At 41.8% G+C, this 15506-nt stretch overlaps 1 protein-coding gene across 6 annotated transcripts; it reads left to right on the forward strand.

The window, feature by feature from the left end:
- The first annotated feature begins 3151 nt into the window (after positions 1 to 3151).
- Positions 3152 to 15292, forward strand: LOC6556925 (mucin-2). Of its 6 annotated transcripts, none has more exons than XM_043215665.1 (5): positions 3152 to 3186; positions 6869 to 6940; positions 6998 to 7239; positions 7309 to 11966; positions 13518 to 15292. In XM_043215665.1, exons 2-5 carry the CDS (start codon positions 6899 to 6901, stop codon positions 15086 to 15088), a joined length of 6513 nt encoding a protein of 2170 aa, XP_043071600.1. In that variant the 5' UTR covers positions 3152 to 3186; positions 6869 to 6898; the 3' UTR covers positions 15089 to 15292. The 6 variants fall into 6 exon arrangements, with proteins under 6 accessions (XP_043071600.1, XP_043071602.1, XP_043071604.1 ...); XM_043215667.1 differs by having other exon boundaries at positions 7309 to 11558; XM_043215669.1 differs by having other exon boundaries at positions 7309 to 10883.
- Positions 15293 to 15506: the final 214 nt, after the last annotated feature.

Consider the following 15506-nt stretch of genomic DNA (forward strand, 5'->3'; position numbering starts at 1 on the left):
ATATCGATTTTTCCTTAGGGTCCCCCCTTTTATCATTTGAGTTGAGAAAATGTTCAGCATTGCCAACACTGCCCACGCACAAGTGCAGTTAAGCAGTGTTGAAAGCTTACGTAATCATTCATTCCAGCTACAATTTTCAAATAGAGAAAAGCTTTGTTTTCTGCTGAGCTTTACATTGATTTTTGAGTTTGGTCTTTCTTTTTGGTAATTTTTACAGTTGTAAAAAATAACTTATTTATTGGCTTCAGGCCAATCTGACTAGCTAAGCGTAATTAAAATCTTGTTCTTGGCTAGCTAACTAGAATCATCAATTTTTATAATTATTTTTAACGATTCAAACTCGAACTAAACTGCAAAAAGTTAATGACCATTGAATGGCAAGGCTGTTAAATAGTGCCTGTCCTTGGTAACAATCATGACAAGTTATTGACAAATCCGCATGACTTGGATGCATGTTAAGATCTTCAAACTTTGCGAGTACCGCCGTATTCAAAGTTCCCCAAAACTATGCCTGAAATAACAATAATAAATGACATAACAAAATATGTTGCATACTTTTGGGCACGTCAAAAAATAATTTTTTAATTTACAATTCCCGAAACACAATTCCATTTCATAGGTCTGCTCTCTGACCTTTAAACATATTTGTTTTTGTTATCTTGAAATGTTTGGGAATTGAAGAACTTGTTTGCAAGATTGCCAAATGGTTATTCTTAGCTTTCGGATTCCCCTCACTAATGATTTAAAATCAATAGCAATTAAGATAATTGATTAAGAATTTAAATTTTTTAAACATTTTACAAATATGACAATGGTGTTATTTGAAGCACAAAGGTTATTCAATAATAGAAGAAAGAAAAAAAAAACATACAAATATTTTGAAGAGACTTTTTGATGTGTTGATGTACACGCAACAAATGAGTTAGCATTAATACCCAGACACATTTCGTGAGATCTTCATAATGTATAGCGTTTTTATGTACATCTGAAAGATTACAATAAAGTGTATTATGTATTTATTTCCATCGAAAAATATAATAGCCAGTGTATAGCTGGTAATAAATGGCTTTGGCGCAGACAAGTGTTTGTTTTTTCTGTTTTTTTCTGTTTTTTCTTCTCTTTAAGTCCAGCAACTCGAAGTTTTATATACACCCATATAGCCTTGGTACTACATTTCTCGCTAAACTGTTTGAAATCTTTGATAAGTTGTTTGCTATTAAGGATTGGATTTATCCAGATGAATTCATCAATTTCTAAAAAGAAAAGTCCTTGGGCTGGTCAAGGCCAATTGGGAATATTGTGTATTTCTTAGTGCATCATCCTGCTTTTTTATTTCATACGTAGGCGTTTGCCGTCTTGAAGGCTGCTTCAAATCAGTTTTTTTTAAATTATTTTCCTCGTTGTATTTTGTTTTTGGTCTAATCAGAGATGGCCTTCAACGCCTTAAGCCATGTCTGCCAAAGACATAAATTGAAAATACTGAAGCTTTAGACGTATTTTTACGACAACATTTATTTTTTCTATGATTATATATTAATTAGCAAGAAGTGGTAATTAACTTATTGTTAATATATGTAAATATGAATAATTGAATATCTGACCAAAGGTTGTACGAATGTCCGTGAGTCTAGGGTTAAACAAAAAAAAAGAAGAAAAGTAAAAAAAAAAAAAAAACCAGACGAATAGCATAGCATTTGTTTTTATTTGTAATAACTGGCACGTACCGCCAACTCCAGCATCACATAACTATCCATGACAACGATCAGCAAAGGTACAGCAATCACCCAACGCCATCTATATCGCCATGACCACTTGCCGTCCGTCACCGCGAAGCACGAAGCGGACGCTGGGCACCCAAAAACTCAGTCTGAGTTTGAGTCGTAGTCGGAGTATGAGTCTGAGTCTGAGTCTGAGTCTGGCTATGCATGTGGTATATGATAATAATACCTGTTCGGGATGATCGGGCCTTTGCAATGACTATACTCGCCACACATGCTAGTTGCATGACCGGCTCTCGACGCCGATGCTAAAGCCGGCCACGATTTCAGTTACGACAATGACGGATTTTGGCATTTTGGCCCTAAAATACATACCGAGGTGTTAGCCATTTGACGTTGCGGATCTTTCAGCTGCAGTTTTCGTAGCTGCCTGGGACCGGGTCAAGATGAAGAAGACGTCGCATCGTCGTCGTCGTCGGCTCACGCGACTGTCTGTCGTAGAAATAGAAATGAAAAACCAATCGCAAACCATCGTACACCCTTTCAAGGTATCATCTATTTGGCCATAAGCAATTAAAAGTAAAAGTTTAACTCAACCATAAAAGAAATAAATTTTATGTAGAGTTATGCACATATTTGTTTTTAGCTTATTTGTTTTAATATTTGATTAACTGAAAGCCATTCAACTTTTGATTGGTCGTGACGAAAAGGCGAATATCTATAATTAATATTCGATTTAGAATTCTGCAAAAATACTTGGTTACTTTTTACTTTTAAACGTTAATTGGATATTTTGTTTAACCGAAGGTCCAATATAAGCGTACAAAAAAACAAATGGCATTAAGGAAACAAAGGAACTCTGATTAAGATGACCATTCCATATAATTGTAGAGCTGTCTATCTCTGTGACAAAATCCCAATACACTCCCACAGAGCATTAAGAAAGTGTATTTGTATGCATGCACGAGGCGTGATCAAAAAGTAATGGAAATATTTGAATTTCATAAGGTGTAGTCACAACACAACAAAAGCAAAAAAAAAGGCAAGAAAAAAACGCCCATGCAGATTTATTCATTTGAAGAGTTGAAAATCTGTTGCCACATCTAAGTACAAATAATAAGCAAGCGAATATCTAAAAAACATTTGGAACGAGCCTCGGAAATATAAAAAAATAATTTTAAAGTAAATAACTCTTTTGTGGCTAGCCGAGCTGCTGTTTTAGCTGCTCTTTTAGCTGATGTTGCTGTTGTTGTGGCTGCTGCTGCTGTTGCTGTTTTTTTTTTTTTTTTTCATTTTCTGCGCCTTTGGATTTTGAAAGCAGTGTTCCAAACGATTTTTTAGTTAAAACATGCTACGTGCGAGTATAAAAACGAAGACGCGTCTTTTCGAAGCTTAGTGCGACAGCGAACTCTTAACCAGCCGGCGATCGAAATAACTTTTCCCAAGCAACGATCAGCAAGTGATTTCAGTAAGTTTCAGCAATTAAGTGACAATTAATCTTAGCTGGATTTCGACATTATTCAAGACCATATTGTTCATCAGTGCTGTGCTGTGCTGTGTGAGACCAAAAATATATCTTTTGGCATTTAAAGTAAAAATTGCAAAATTTATCTAAAAACTCTGCGATTGAGAAAGAGGAGTGGCAGTGTTAATCATAAATTGTGAAATTGTTGGACATAGTCTCATAAATATTTTATAATAAAAATGCATCTTTGTCATTTAAATCAGCACTCATTTAAAGGCATATATTTAATAATACAAAAATGCATCTTCGTTAATTATATATTACTAAATGTAATCTTTTAAGACTTGTATCGAAAATGTATTACAAGTTTAATCAATGTCATTTTTCATTTAAATTACCTCTCATTTAGGAAATTTAAATATTTTTACGAACCAAATGTGATCTCTTAAGACTTTTGTAAAAATAAATGTGTTACAAGTGTAATCAAATTCATTTTTCATTTAAATCACCACTCAGTTAAAGCCAAGAAAAATATTGGTATTTAATGATTGAGCTATTTAAAATTTAAACGAATTAATCGCAGACAAAATGTAATCTTTTAAACAATGTTTTACAAGTGTTATCGATTTAATTTTTCATTTAAAGCCCCACTCAGCTAAAGCTTAATCAAACCATTGTTTATTAATCTGTGTGCATTTAATAAAAGACGGATAACATTTTTCATAAATGTTAGATTTAATTATAGATTAGCCGAAGATTCTTCGGAAGGCCGAAGACCGAAACAAATCAATCAAATTGCATCAGTGCCGGAATAACATTTAACCCAAACAAGCCAAAGACTTTGGGCCATGATTTCTATGTCTTAAGATAAAATAATCACAATGAAACCTAATTCAAAGTTATTTTTATAGACTACAGTAAACATACTGTGAGCATTAAATATTCCTGGACAAGCCTTGAGCATATGCAAATGAGGATGCCAAATTGCAAACCGCAGATTGCGTTGCTGATTTTATTGTGGCAATCATTTTATCCGTAACATTTTGAGATCTACGATTGATCAATATTAGTTTTGAAGGCACAAAACAAATCTGCCCTACATTGGCTGCCCTAAACGTCAGTGGCGATTGCTGTTTCGTGAATGAAAAAGCCTAATTCAAGTTTTGGCGAGCATCGCATTTTACACACCCTGTTTGCAATTGTGGTATTATTAGTCATGCCATACAAAACTTTAACGCCGAATCTTATAAAAAGTATATAAGATTGTAAGATTTGGTTTAAAGATTGACTTCATTAAATCCAACTCCCCATTGACCTCATGCATTTCCACTGACGACAGAAACATATTAACCTTTGCAAAGCAACACAAAAAAAAAACACACGCAAAACAAATGCGAATAAATTTATTTAAAATCGGTTATTATTGGCCCACCTTTTATTTGTTTATTCGCGAACAGCAGCTTTAGCTTTATTTATTTATGATAAACATTTGGCAATGTTGTGTGTATAAAGATTAGGCTAACAGACCAACAATTTCACTAATTTGACGGTTGTCCAAATTAAGCAAACAATTTTTATTATAATATAAAAAGTCAAATTGCCGGATTTGATGTCCGGCTCAGATTGCAATTAATTCAGATTTATCGATTAAGCTACGCCATAAATTACCGTATCAAATTAAATACAGCCGTAGGTGCATATTCACATTTATTGAAATATTCTTGGGCTGCATCATTAGATATTCACAATATTACCGCTGGCTGACCAGTTCCAATGCGGTTCACAGTGCGCACCCAATTTGATGGCTGCTGATGGGTGGGTGCCAGTAAAAAAAAAGATATACACACGCACACACACGCACACACACACGCACACACATACACACTCGCAACAGATGTAATATTCAGATGTGTGTACACGATGCGTGGCTGTGACGGCGTCAAAGCCTGTTGGGTAATCACTTGTTTGCCATGACGAATACAAATACGAATACATATACGAATACATATACGAATACGAATACGAATACAAATACAAATACGAATAGGAATGCAAGCATGATGAGCACAAGCGCCCATTTGTGCGATGTGCCCAAATGGCAAAAGTTCACGGCAAGATCATCAATGTCCAAGTTATTATTATTTATCTCATTTTTGTAACCAGTCAATAAAATCTTTTGAAGCCCGCCAAAAGCAATGCAAATGCTGAAATCGGGTTCGACTCATTAGTTGTATTGAAAAGAACACGTTAATATCAATAGGCAGCTATAACTAATAATTGCACACAATACAAATCGAAAAAGAAGTATTCATTAATTAACATAGTTAATGAAAACCGTACAAAATCCGTTTCTTTAATTTGCTCTCCGTTAATGTCACTTACCTGTTTGCTTACACTAAAGACAAACAAATAAATAAATTTCAAAATATACCAAAAGTAGGATGAAGCTCACATCAATTTATGGTTAATTGCATCAAAGACTTTTATTGCGCACAAAAAGCAAGAAAGAAGAAGCAGTAAACCAGTCAAGAAATATCAAATTTAAAAATCTTAAGTCTAGCTGGTAACATCCACAACAAATACAAATACTTATTAACAAAATAAGCAAATTGCGTAATGACAACTCAACATAAAAGCAAAAAAATATGATAATAAAAAAATTAGGGAATCCAAGATATTCAAGGTCACAGCCATCGGCTGGCTGTCTTGAATAAACATCTATAAACGAATTGTATTCATAAATATGTACAAAATGTGGTTGATATACCGTCTTCAGAAAGTTAGGTCATCCTCGAATACGTATGTGAATATATGTTCGTGTTCATATATGTATTTTTACATATAATCAACTATCCGGTCTGGCATGCTTGCCACATTATACTTTATTAATAGCGCCTTTTTACTGTATTAATGGCATTACACTTGTTTTAAAGAAAGCTGAATATCACCTTAAACGGATTTCAAGCCGGATATTTTGCAGTGTCTGGCCTCATTAAAGCCGTTCCATAGAGAATCCCCAATAAAATATGGCCCTAAAATATTCTAGAAGATATTTGGTTTGAAGAATAATAATAAAACGGAAGAAGGTTTTCAGTTATGGATGGTAATTTTAAGATTTTTAGTGTAGAATTTCGCTCACAAAATGTGTTTTTAAATTGATGTGCCGAGTTATTAAAATTTAAATATTATAAATCTAAATTTTGTTAGAGCTCATTATCGGTTATTCGGTTAACGGTAAAAAAAACCTGTTTCACAGCTGATTATTTTTGAAGGTAAATGCGTGCAAAATTCGATTGTTTAAAAGCTATAATTACTTAAATTAAATACGGGAATTTATTATATTTGTGTGGTTCAAAACTGCTTTTTCAAGTTACTTACATACAAACACAAAATAACTTATATAATCCTATTGTTTCGAGCGGTAAGAACCCTGTTTTCTTTTTTAATGCTGATTGCAGACCAAAGAATATATTGGTTTTATCCCCTATTTATAATTTGAAGACCAATAATTCTTCGACGCTTATCTGCATATATATTTATATTAAGAATGTATTGTTATTCTATAGACTATATTAATATGCTAATTAAAACCAGTCGCATCCCTGATATACTCGTACAAGTACATAAATTAATTCCACATATATAGCAAACAATTTTAATATCAATTGCGATTCATTTACAACAGGTTTCAGCTTGAGCGGCAATCCAAACAAAAATGGTCAAAGCTGGCCACATAATACTTTTGACTCAGCTTTTGGTATGCATTTTGCACATAATGTTATAAATTGTAGCTAATTGTTATTGAATTTTAAAGGTCATTGCAAATGGAGCAGAACTGAGCAAAGATGCCGATTATGTCCAAAACGAAGTCAATCCAGCCGAATCGGCACTTTCCTTCCCCAGGGTATCTCGAAAGACATCGTCGCTTAACGGCAACATTGAAAAGATCGATGTAAAATGTGACACTTCAAATGGGATGATAGTCGAAGTGGAATTTGCGGAGCCATTCAATGGGGTTATATACAGTCAGGGATACTACAACGATCCCAAATGCAAGTGCGTAATATAACCCAACAATTTGATTATAAAACAAAACCAACTAATTTTTCCCCTACGCCTCTTTAGATATGTGAACGCTGGTAAAAATGAAAACAGATTTGTATTTAAAGTGCCATTTGATGGCTGTGGCAGCAAGCCCTCCTGCTCGCTGTGTGCATCTGTTGACAACATTCTTATCATTCAGAATGACGAAAGTATTCAAGAGAGCTGGGACACAGCACGCAAGATAACATGTAGTCGCAGTGACGAACAGGAAAAAACTGTTTATTTTCGGCCATTCGTTGTCGATATGCTGGAAGTAATTTCAGTGGAGACGCCAAGTGGTCCTGTCGAATGCTGGATGGAAATTGGAACCGGAATTCCTCCGAATATTAAGCCAATTAATTACACCTTAAAATTGGGCACGGATATCACATTTACGATAAATGTTAAGCAATCTACTCAGACATGGGATATCAATATTTTACAATGTTATGCATCCGATCATCCAGAATTTGATGCTAGCACTACGACAAAATTGCAACTTTCGGATAAAAATGGATGCTCGTTAAAAAGAAAAGTGTTCGGAGAATGGATGAAATTAGAGGCGCGCTCTGGACAAACATTAACATATTATAATACGCTTAAGGCTTTCAAGTTTCCCGACCGATCTCAAGTTTACTTAAAATGTGATATTGAACTATGCAATGGATCCTGTGAGCGGGACTATACCTGTGGCTTAGACATTAGAGACCAAGGTATAGCCACAACTAAACGAACACAAATCGAAACTCTGAAGCCAGATTGTTATCCGGGAGCAACAGATCCTCGTTGCCAACAAGGATCTAGGACCACACAAAAGCCAGGCTGCTCTCCTGGCTCAACCGATCCTCGTTGTCCACAACAGCCCACAACGACAGTTTCACCTAACTGCTATCCTGGATCACGCGATCCACGGTGCCCACAGGAACCGAAAACCACTTCAAAGCCTCGTTGCTATCCTGGGTCAACTGATCCCGATTGCCAACAAACCACTTACTTGCCTCCAACGACTGGTAAGCCACCAAGAACTTCACCTAAACCCAGATGCTCTCCTGGATCCACAGATCCTCGTTGTATACAACAGCCGAAGACAACGTCTTCACCTGATTGTTATCCTGGCTCACGGGATCCTCGTTGTCCGCAGGAATCCAAAACCACATCGAAGCCCCGTTGTTATCCAGGCTCTAGTGATCCTCGGTGCCCACAGGAACCGAAACCTACTACGAAGTCCCGTTGCTATCCTGGATCTACCGATCCCGATTGCCAACCAGCCACCTACTTGCCTCCAACAACAGTTCGACCAATAGGAACAACGTCTAAGCCAAGCTGCTATCCTGGCTCAAGCGATCCTCGTTGTCCACAACAGCCAAAGACGACTTCTTCGCCTGACTGCTATCCTGGCTCACGGGATCCTCGTTGTCCACAGGTACCGAAAACTACTTCGAAACCGAGTTGCTATCCGGGATCTACCGATCCTCGTTGTCCACAACAGCCAAAGACAACTGCCTCTCCTAACTGCTACCCAGGATCTACTGACCCTCGTTGCTCACAACAACCCAAAACCACATCGAAACCTCGTTGTTATCCAGGCTCAACTGATCCCGATTGCCAACCAGCCACCTACTTGCCTCCAACTACAGTTCGACCAATAGGAACAACGTCTAAGCCAAGCTGCTATCCTGGCTCAAGCGATCCTCGTTGTCCGCAACAGCCAAAGACGACTTCTTCGCCTGACTGCTATCCTGGCTCACGGGATCCTCGTTGTCCACAGCAACCGAAAACCACCTCGAGGCCCAGCTGCTATCCTGGATCAAGTGATCCACGTTGTCCACAGGAACCAAAAACTACTTCGAAGCCTCGTTGTTATCCAGGCTCAACTGATCCCGATTGTCAACCAGCCACATACCTACCTCCTACAACGGTCCGACCCCGCTTAACAACGTCGAAGCCAAGGTGTTCTCCTGGATCAACAGATCCTCGTTGTCCACAACAGCCAAAGACGACTTCATCACCAAAGTGCTATCCTGGATCAAGTGATCCCCGTTGTCCACAGGAACAGAAAACTACTTCGAAGCCTCGTTGTTATCCAGGCTCAACTGATTCCGACTGCCAGCCAGCCACATACCTACCTCCTACAACGGTTCGACCACCGGCAACAACGTCGAAGCCAAGGTGTTCTCCTGGATCAACAGATCCTCGTTGTCCACAACAGCCAAAGACAACGTCTTCACCTGACTGCTATCCTGGATCAAGTGACCGGCGTTGTCCGCAAGTACCGAAAACTACTTCTAAACCGAGTTGCTACCCGGGATCTACCGATCCTCGTTGTCCACAACAACCAAAGACAACTCCAACGCCAAGCTGTTATCCTGGATCAAGTGATCCTCGGTGCCCAAAAGAACCTATTAGAACAACCTCCACTCCATCATGTCGTCCAGGATCGAGTGATCCAGAATGTCTGAATTGTTTCCCTGGATCGCCAGACCCAAGATGCCCCAAAGTACCAACTACAAGAAAACCAGGCTGCTTTGATGGCTCAACTGATCCAAAGTGTCAACCAGCCACTTACCTTCCGCCAATAAAAACAACCAAAATTCCTGGTACTAAGGTAACGCCACCAAGACCTTCTTGCTACCCCGGATCAACAGATCCTCGTTGTCCGCAACAGCCAAAGACGACTTCTTCACCTGACTGCTACCCTGGCTCACGGGATCCTGGTTGTCCACAGCAACCCAAAACCACCTCGAGGCCCAGCTGCTATCCTGGATCAAGTGATCCCCGTTGCCCACAGGAACCAAAAACTACTTCGAAACCTCGTTGTTATCCAGGCTCAACTGATCCCGATTGTCAACCAGCCACATACCTACCTCCTACAACGGTTCGACCACCGGCAACAACGTCGAAGCCAAGGTGCTATCCTGGATCAACAGATCCGCGTTGTCCACAACAGCCAAAGACAACGTCTTCACCTGACTGCTATCCTGGATCAAGTGACCGCCGTTGTCCACAGGTACCAAAAACTACTTCGAAACCGAGTTGCTATCCGGGATCTACCGATCCTCGTTGTCCACAACAGCCAAAGACGACGTCTTCACCTGACTGCTATCCTGGCTCACGGGATCCTCGTTGTCCACAGCAACCCAAAACCACCTCGAGGCCCAGCTGCTATCCTGGATCAAGTGATCCACGTTGTCCACAGGAACCAAAAACTACTTCGAAACCTCGTTGTTATCCAGGCTCAACTGATCCCGATTGTCAACCAGCCACATACCTACCTCCTACAACGGTTCGACCACCGGCAACAACGTCGAAGCCAAGGTGTTATCCGGGATCAACAGATCCTCATTGTCCACAACAGCCAAAGACGACGTCTTCACCTGACTGCTATCCCGGCTCACGGGATCCTCGTTGTCCACAGCAACCCAAAACCACCTCGAGGCCCAGCTGCTATCCTGGATCAAGTGATCCCCGTTGCCCACAGGAACCAAAAACTACTTCGAAACCTCGTTGTTATCCAGGCTCAACTGATCCCGATTGTCAACCAGCCACATACCTACCTCCTACAACGGTTCGACCACCGGCAACAACGTCGAAGCCAAGGTGTTCTCCTGGATCAACAGATCCTCGTTGTCCACAACAGCCAAAGACGACTTCATCACCAAAGTGCTATCCTGGATCAAGTGACCCCCGTTGTCCTCAGGTACCGAAAACTACTTCGAAGCCGAGTTGCTATCCGGGATCTACCGATCCTCGTTGTCCACAACAACCAAAGACAACTCCAACGCCAAGCTGTTATCCTGGATCAAGTGATCCTCGGTGCCCAAAAGAACCTATTAGAACAACCTCCACTCCATCATGTCGTCCAGGATCGAGTGATCCAGAATGTCTGAATTGTTTCCCTGGATCGCCAGACCCAAGATGCCCCAAAGTACCAACTACAAGAAAACCAGGCTGCTTTGATGGCTCAACTGATCCAAAATGTCAACCAGCCACTTACCTTCCGCCAATAAAAACTACCAAAATTCCTGGTACTCAGGTAACCCCATCAAGACCTTCTTGCTACCCCGGATCAACAGATCCTCGTTGTCCACAACAGCCAAAGACGACTTCATCACCAAAATGCTATCCTGGATCAAGTGACCCCCGTTGTCCGCAGGTACCGAAAACTACTTCGAAGCCGAGTTGCTATCCGGGATCTACTGATCCCGATTGTCAGCCAGCCACATATCTGCCTCCTACAACGGTTCGACCACCGGCAACAACGTCGAAGCCAAGGTGTTCTCCTGGATCAACAGATCCTCGTTGTCCACAACAGCCAAAGACAACTTCATCACCAAAGTGCTATCCTGGATCAAGTGATCCCCGTTGTCCTCAGGTACCGAAAACTACTTCGAATCCGAGTTGCTATCCGGGATCTACTGATCCTCGTTGTCCACAACAGCCAAAGACGACGTCTTCACCTGACTGCTATCCTGGCTCACGGGATCCTCGTTGTCCACAGCAACCGAAAACCACCTCGAGACCCAGCTGCTATCCTGGATCAAGTGATCCACGTTGTCCACAGGAACCAAAAACTACTTCGAAACCTCGTTGTTATCCAGGCTCAACTGATCCCGATTGTCAGCCAGCCACATACCTACCTCCTACAACGGTTCGACCACCGGCAACAACGTCGAAGCCAAGATGTTCTCCTGGATCAACAGATCCGCGTTGTCCACAACAGCCAAAGACGACTTCATCACCAAAGTGCTATCCTGGATCAAGTGACCCCCGTTGTCCTCAGGTACCGAAAACTACTTCGAAACCGAGTTGCTATCCGGGATCTACTGATCCTCGTTGTCCACAACAGCCAAAGACGACGTCTTCACCTGACTGCTATCCTGGCTCACGGGATCCTCGTTGTCCACAGCAACCGAAAACCACCTCGAGGCCCAGCTGCTATCCTGGATCAAGTGATCCCCGTTGCCCACAGGAACCAAAAACTACTTCGAAGCCTCGTTGTTATCCAGGCTCAACTGATCCCGATTGCCAACCAGCCACCTACTTGCCTCCAACTACAGCTCGACCAATAGTAACAACGTCTAAGCCAAGCTGCTATCCTGGCTCAAGCGATCCTCGTTGTCCACAAAAGCCAAAGACAACTGCTTCGCCTAACTGCTACCCAGGATCTACTGACCCTCGTTGTCCACAACAGCCCAAAACCACATCGAAACCTCGTTGTTATCCAGGCTCAACTGATCCCGATTGCCAACCAGCCACCTTCTTGCCTCCAACTACAGTTCGACCAATAGTAACAACGTCTAAGCCAAGCTGCTATCCTGGCTCAAGTGATCCTCGTTGTCCACAACAGCCAAAGACAACTGCTTCGCCTAAGTGCTACCCAGGATCTACTGACCCTCGTTGTCCACAACAGCCCAAAACCACATCGAAACCTCGTTGTTATCCAGGCTCAACTGATCCCGATTGCCAACCAGCCACCTACTTGCCTCCAACTACAGTTCGACCAATAGTAACAACGTCTAAGCCAAGCTGCTATCCTGGCTCAAGCGATCCTCGTTGTCCACAACAGCCAAAGACAACTGCTTCGCCTAACTGCTACCCAGGATCTACTGACCCTCGTTGTCCACAACAGCCCAAAACCACATCGAAACCTCGTTGTTATCCAGGCTCAACTGATGCCGATTGCCAACCAGCCACCTACTTGCCTCCAACTACAGTTCGACCAATAGTAACAACGTCTAAGCCAAGCTGCTATCCTGGCTCGAGCGATCCTCGTTGTCCACAACAGCCAAAGACAACTGCTTCGCCTAACTGCTACCCAGGATCTACTGACCCTCGTTGTCCACAACAGCCCAAAACCACATCGAAACCTCGTTGTTATCCAGGCTCAACTGATCCCGATTGCCAACCAGCCACCTATTTGCCTCCAACAACGGTTCGACCAATAGTAACAACGTCTAAGCCTAGATGCTATCCAGGTTCAAGGGATCCTCAGTGTCAAAAAGAGCCCACTGCAACGACCAAAACTCTGTTATGTCATCCTGGCTCAAATGATCCAGAATGTCTGAATTGTTTCCCTGGATCGCCAGACCCAAGATGCCCCAAAGTACCAACTACAAGAAAACCAGGCTGTTTTGATGGATCGACCGATCCAAAATGTCAACCAGCCACTTATCTTCCGCCAATAAAAACAACCAAAATTCCTGGTACTCAGGTAACGCCATCAAGACCTTCTTGCTACCCCGGATCAACAGATCCTCGTTGTCCACAACAGCCAAAGACGACTTCATCACCAAAATGCTATCCTGGATCAAGTGACCCCCGTTGTCCGCAGGTACCGAAAACTACTTCGAAACCGAGTTGCTATCCGGGATCTACCGATCCTCGTTGTCCACAACAGCCAAAGACAACGTCTTCACCTGACTGCTATCCTGGCTCACGGGACCCTGGTTGTCCACAGCAACCGAAAACCACCTCGAGGCCCAGCTGCTATCCTGGATCAAGTGATCCACGTTGTCCACAGGAACCAAAAACTACTTCGAAACCTCGTTGTTATCCAGGCTCAACTGATCCCGATTGCCAACCAGCCACCTTCTTGCCTCCAACTACAGTTCGACCAATAGTAACAACGTCTAAGCCAAGCTGCTATCCTGGCTCAAGCGATCCTCGTTGTCCACAACAGCCAAAGACAACTGCTTCGCCTAACTGCTACCCAGGATCTACTGACCCTCGTTGTCCACAACAGCCCAAAACCACATCGAAACCTCGTTGTTATCCAGGCTCAACTGATCCCGATTGCCAACCAGCCACCTATTTGCCTCCAACAACAGTTCGACCAATTGTAACCACGTCTAAGCCAAGCTGCTATCCTGGCTCAAGCGATCCTCGTTGTCCACAACAGCCAAAGACAACTGCTTCGCCTAACTGCTACCCAGGATCTACTGATCCTCGTTGTCCACAACAATCCAAAACCACATCGAAACCTCGTTGTTATCCAGGCTCAACTGATCGCGATTGCCAACCAGCTACATACTTGCCTCCAACAACAGTTCGACCAATAGTAACAACGTCTAAGCCAAGCTGCTATCCCGGCTCAAGCGATCCTCGTTGTCCACAACAGCCAAAGACAACTGCTTCGCCTAACTGCTACCCAGGATCTACTGATCCTCGTTGTCCACAACAATCCAAAACCACATCGAAACCTCGTTGTTATCCAGGCTCAACTGATCCCGATTGCCAACCAGCCACATATTTGCCTCCAACAACAGTTCGACCAATAGTAACCACGTCTAAGCCAAGCTGCTATCCTGGCTCAAGCGATCCTCGTTGTCCGCAACAGCCGAAGACGACTGCTGCGCCTAACTGCTACCCAGGATCTACTGATATTCGCTGTTCGCATAATCTAGTGACTTCAACTTTACCGCCTACCACGACTCCAGCTTATTGTTATCCAGGATCTGTGGATCCCCGTTGTCCTGATACTTATAAGGGATCAACGCCTATTCCAGCCACTTACTTGCCGCCCTTGAGCAACCCTGGTTTCGACAGGACCATCAGAAACGCTAAGGCTAATTTCTTTAACGAGATTAACAAGCTCGCAATCACAAACAACAATATTTTTGAATTAGACGACGATGAGGATAACGAGCCCAGGAGAATTAAACGTGATCTAAACGACAAAGATATAAATCCAATAACAAGTGCTGATCTGAGCGAAGACCTTTTATCGAGAAAGATAATGAAGCGTGAGTTTAATGAGCGACCACCAGAAAGGGAGGTAATTTCGTTTACCCTTGGCATTCGCACCGGCATCGTGGTGAATTAGCCACCGTGGTATAGTGTCAAGAACGCAACTCGCTCGCACTAAGCTTAAAATGTAAACATGTCTTATAGCTACATATTTATATCTTACTATTAAAGAAATCATTCGCATATACTCGATAAATAGTTTGTAACTTATTTTTAAGTATGCTCAGCTTGTAACGAATGATTTATGTAAATGCTTACCAAACTGAACAATTAAAAAATATGAAAAATTAGAAAAATATTTCTGATTATACAGTGTGAGTCATACAGACTTACAAAAGGATACTTGATGAAGGATACATCTATTTATACATATTTATACGCAGTGTGTGCAGACAAAGCAAAACAGACTACGTAGCTGGTGGCCTGCTAAAATATTGGGATCGGTGATGCAATTCCTAATTAGACACTGGCATACCCTATCCCATTTGTGAAAT

This window comes from Drosophila grimshawi, unplaced genomic scaffold (assembly GCF_018153295.1).
Source record: "Drosophila grimshawi isolate 15287-2541.00 unplaced genomic scaffold, ASM1815329v1 contig_44, whole genome shotgun sequence".
NCBI lineage: Eukaryota > Metazoa > Arthropoda > Insecta > Diptera > Drosophilidae > Drosophila > Drosophila grimshawi.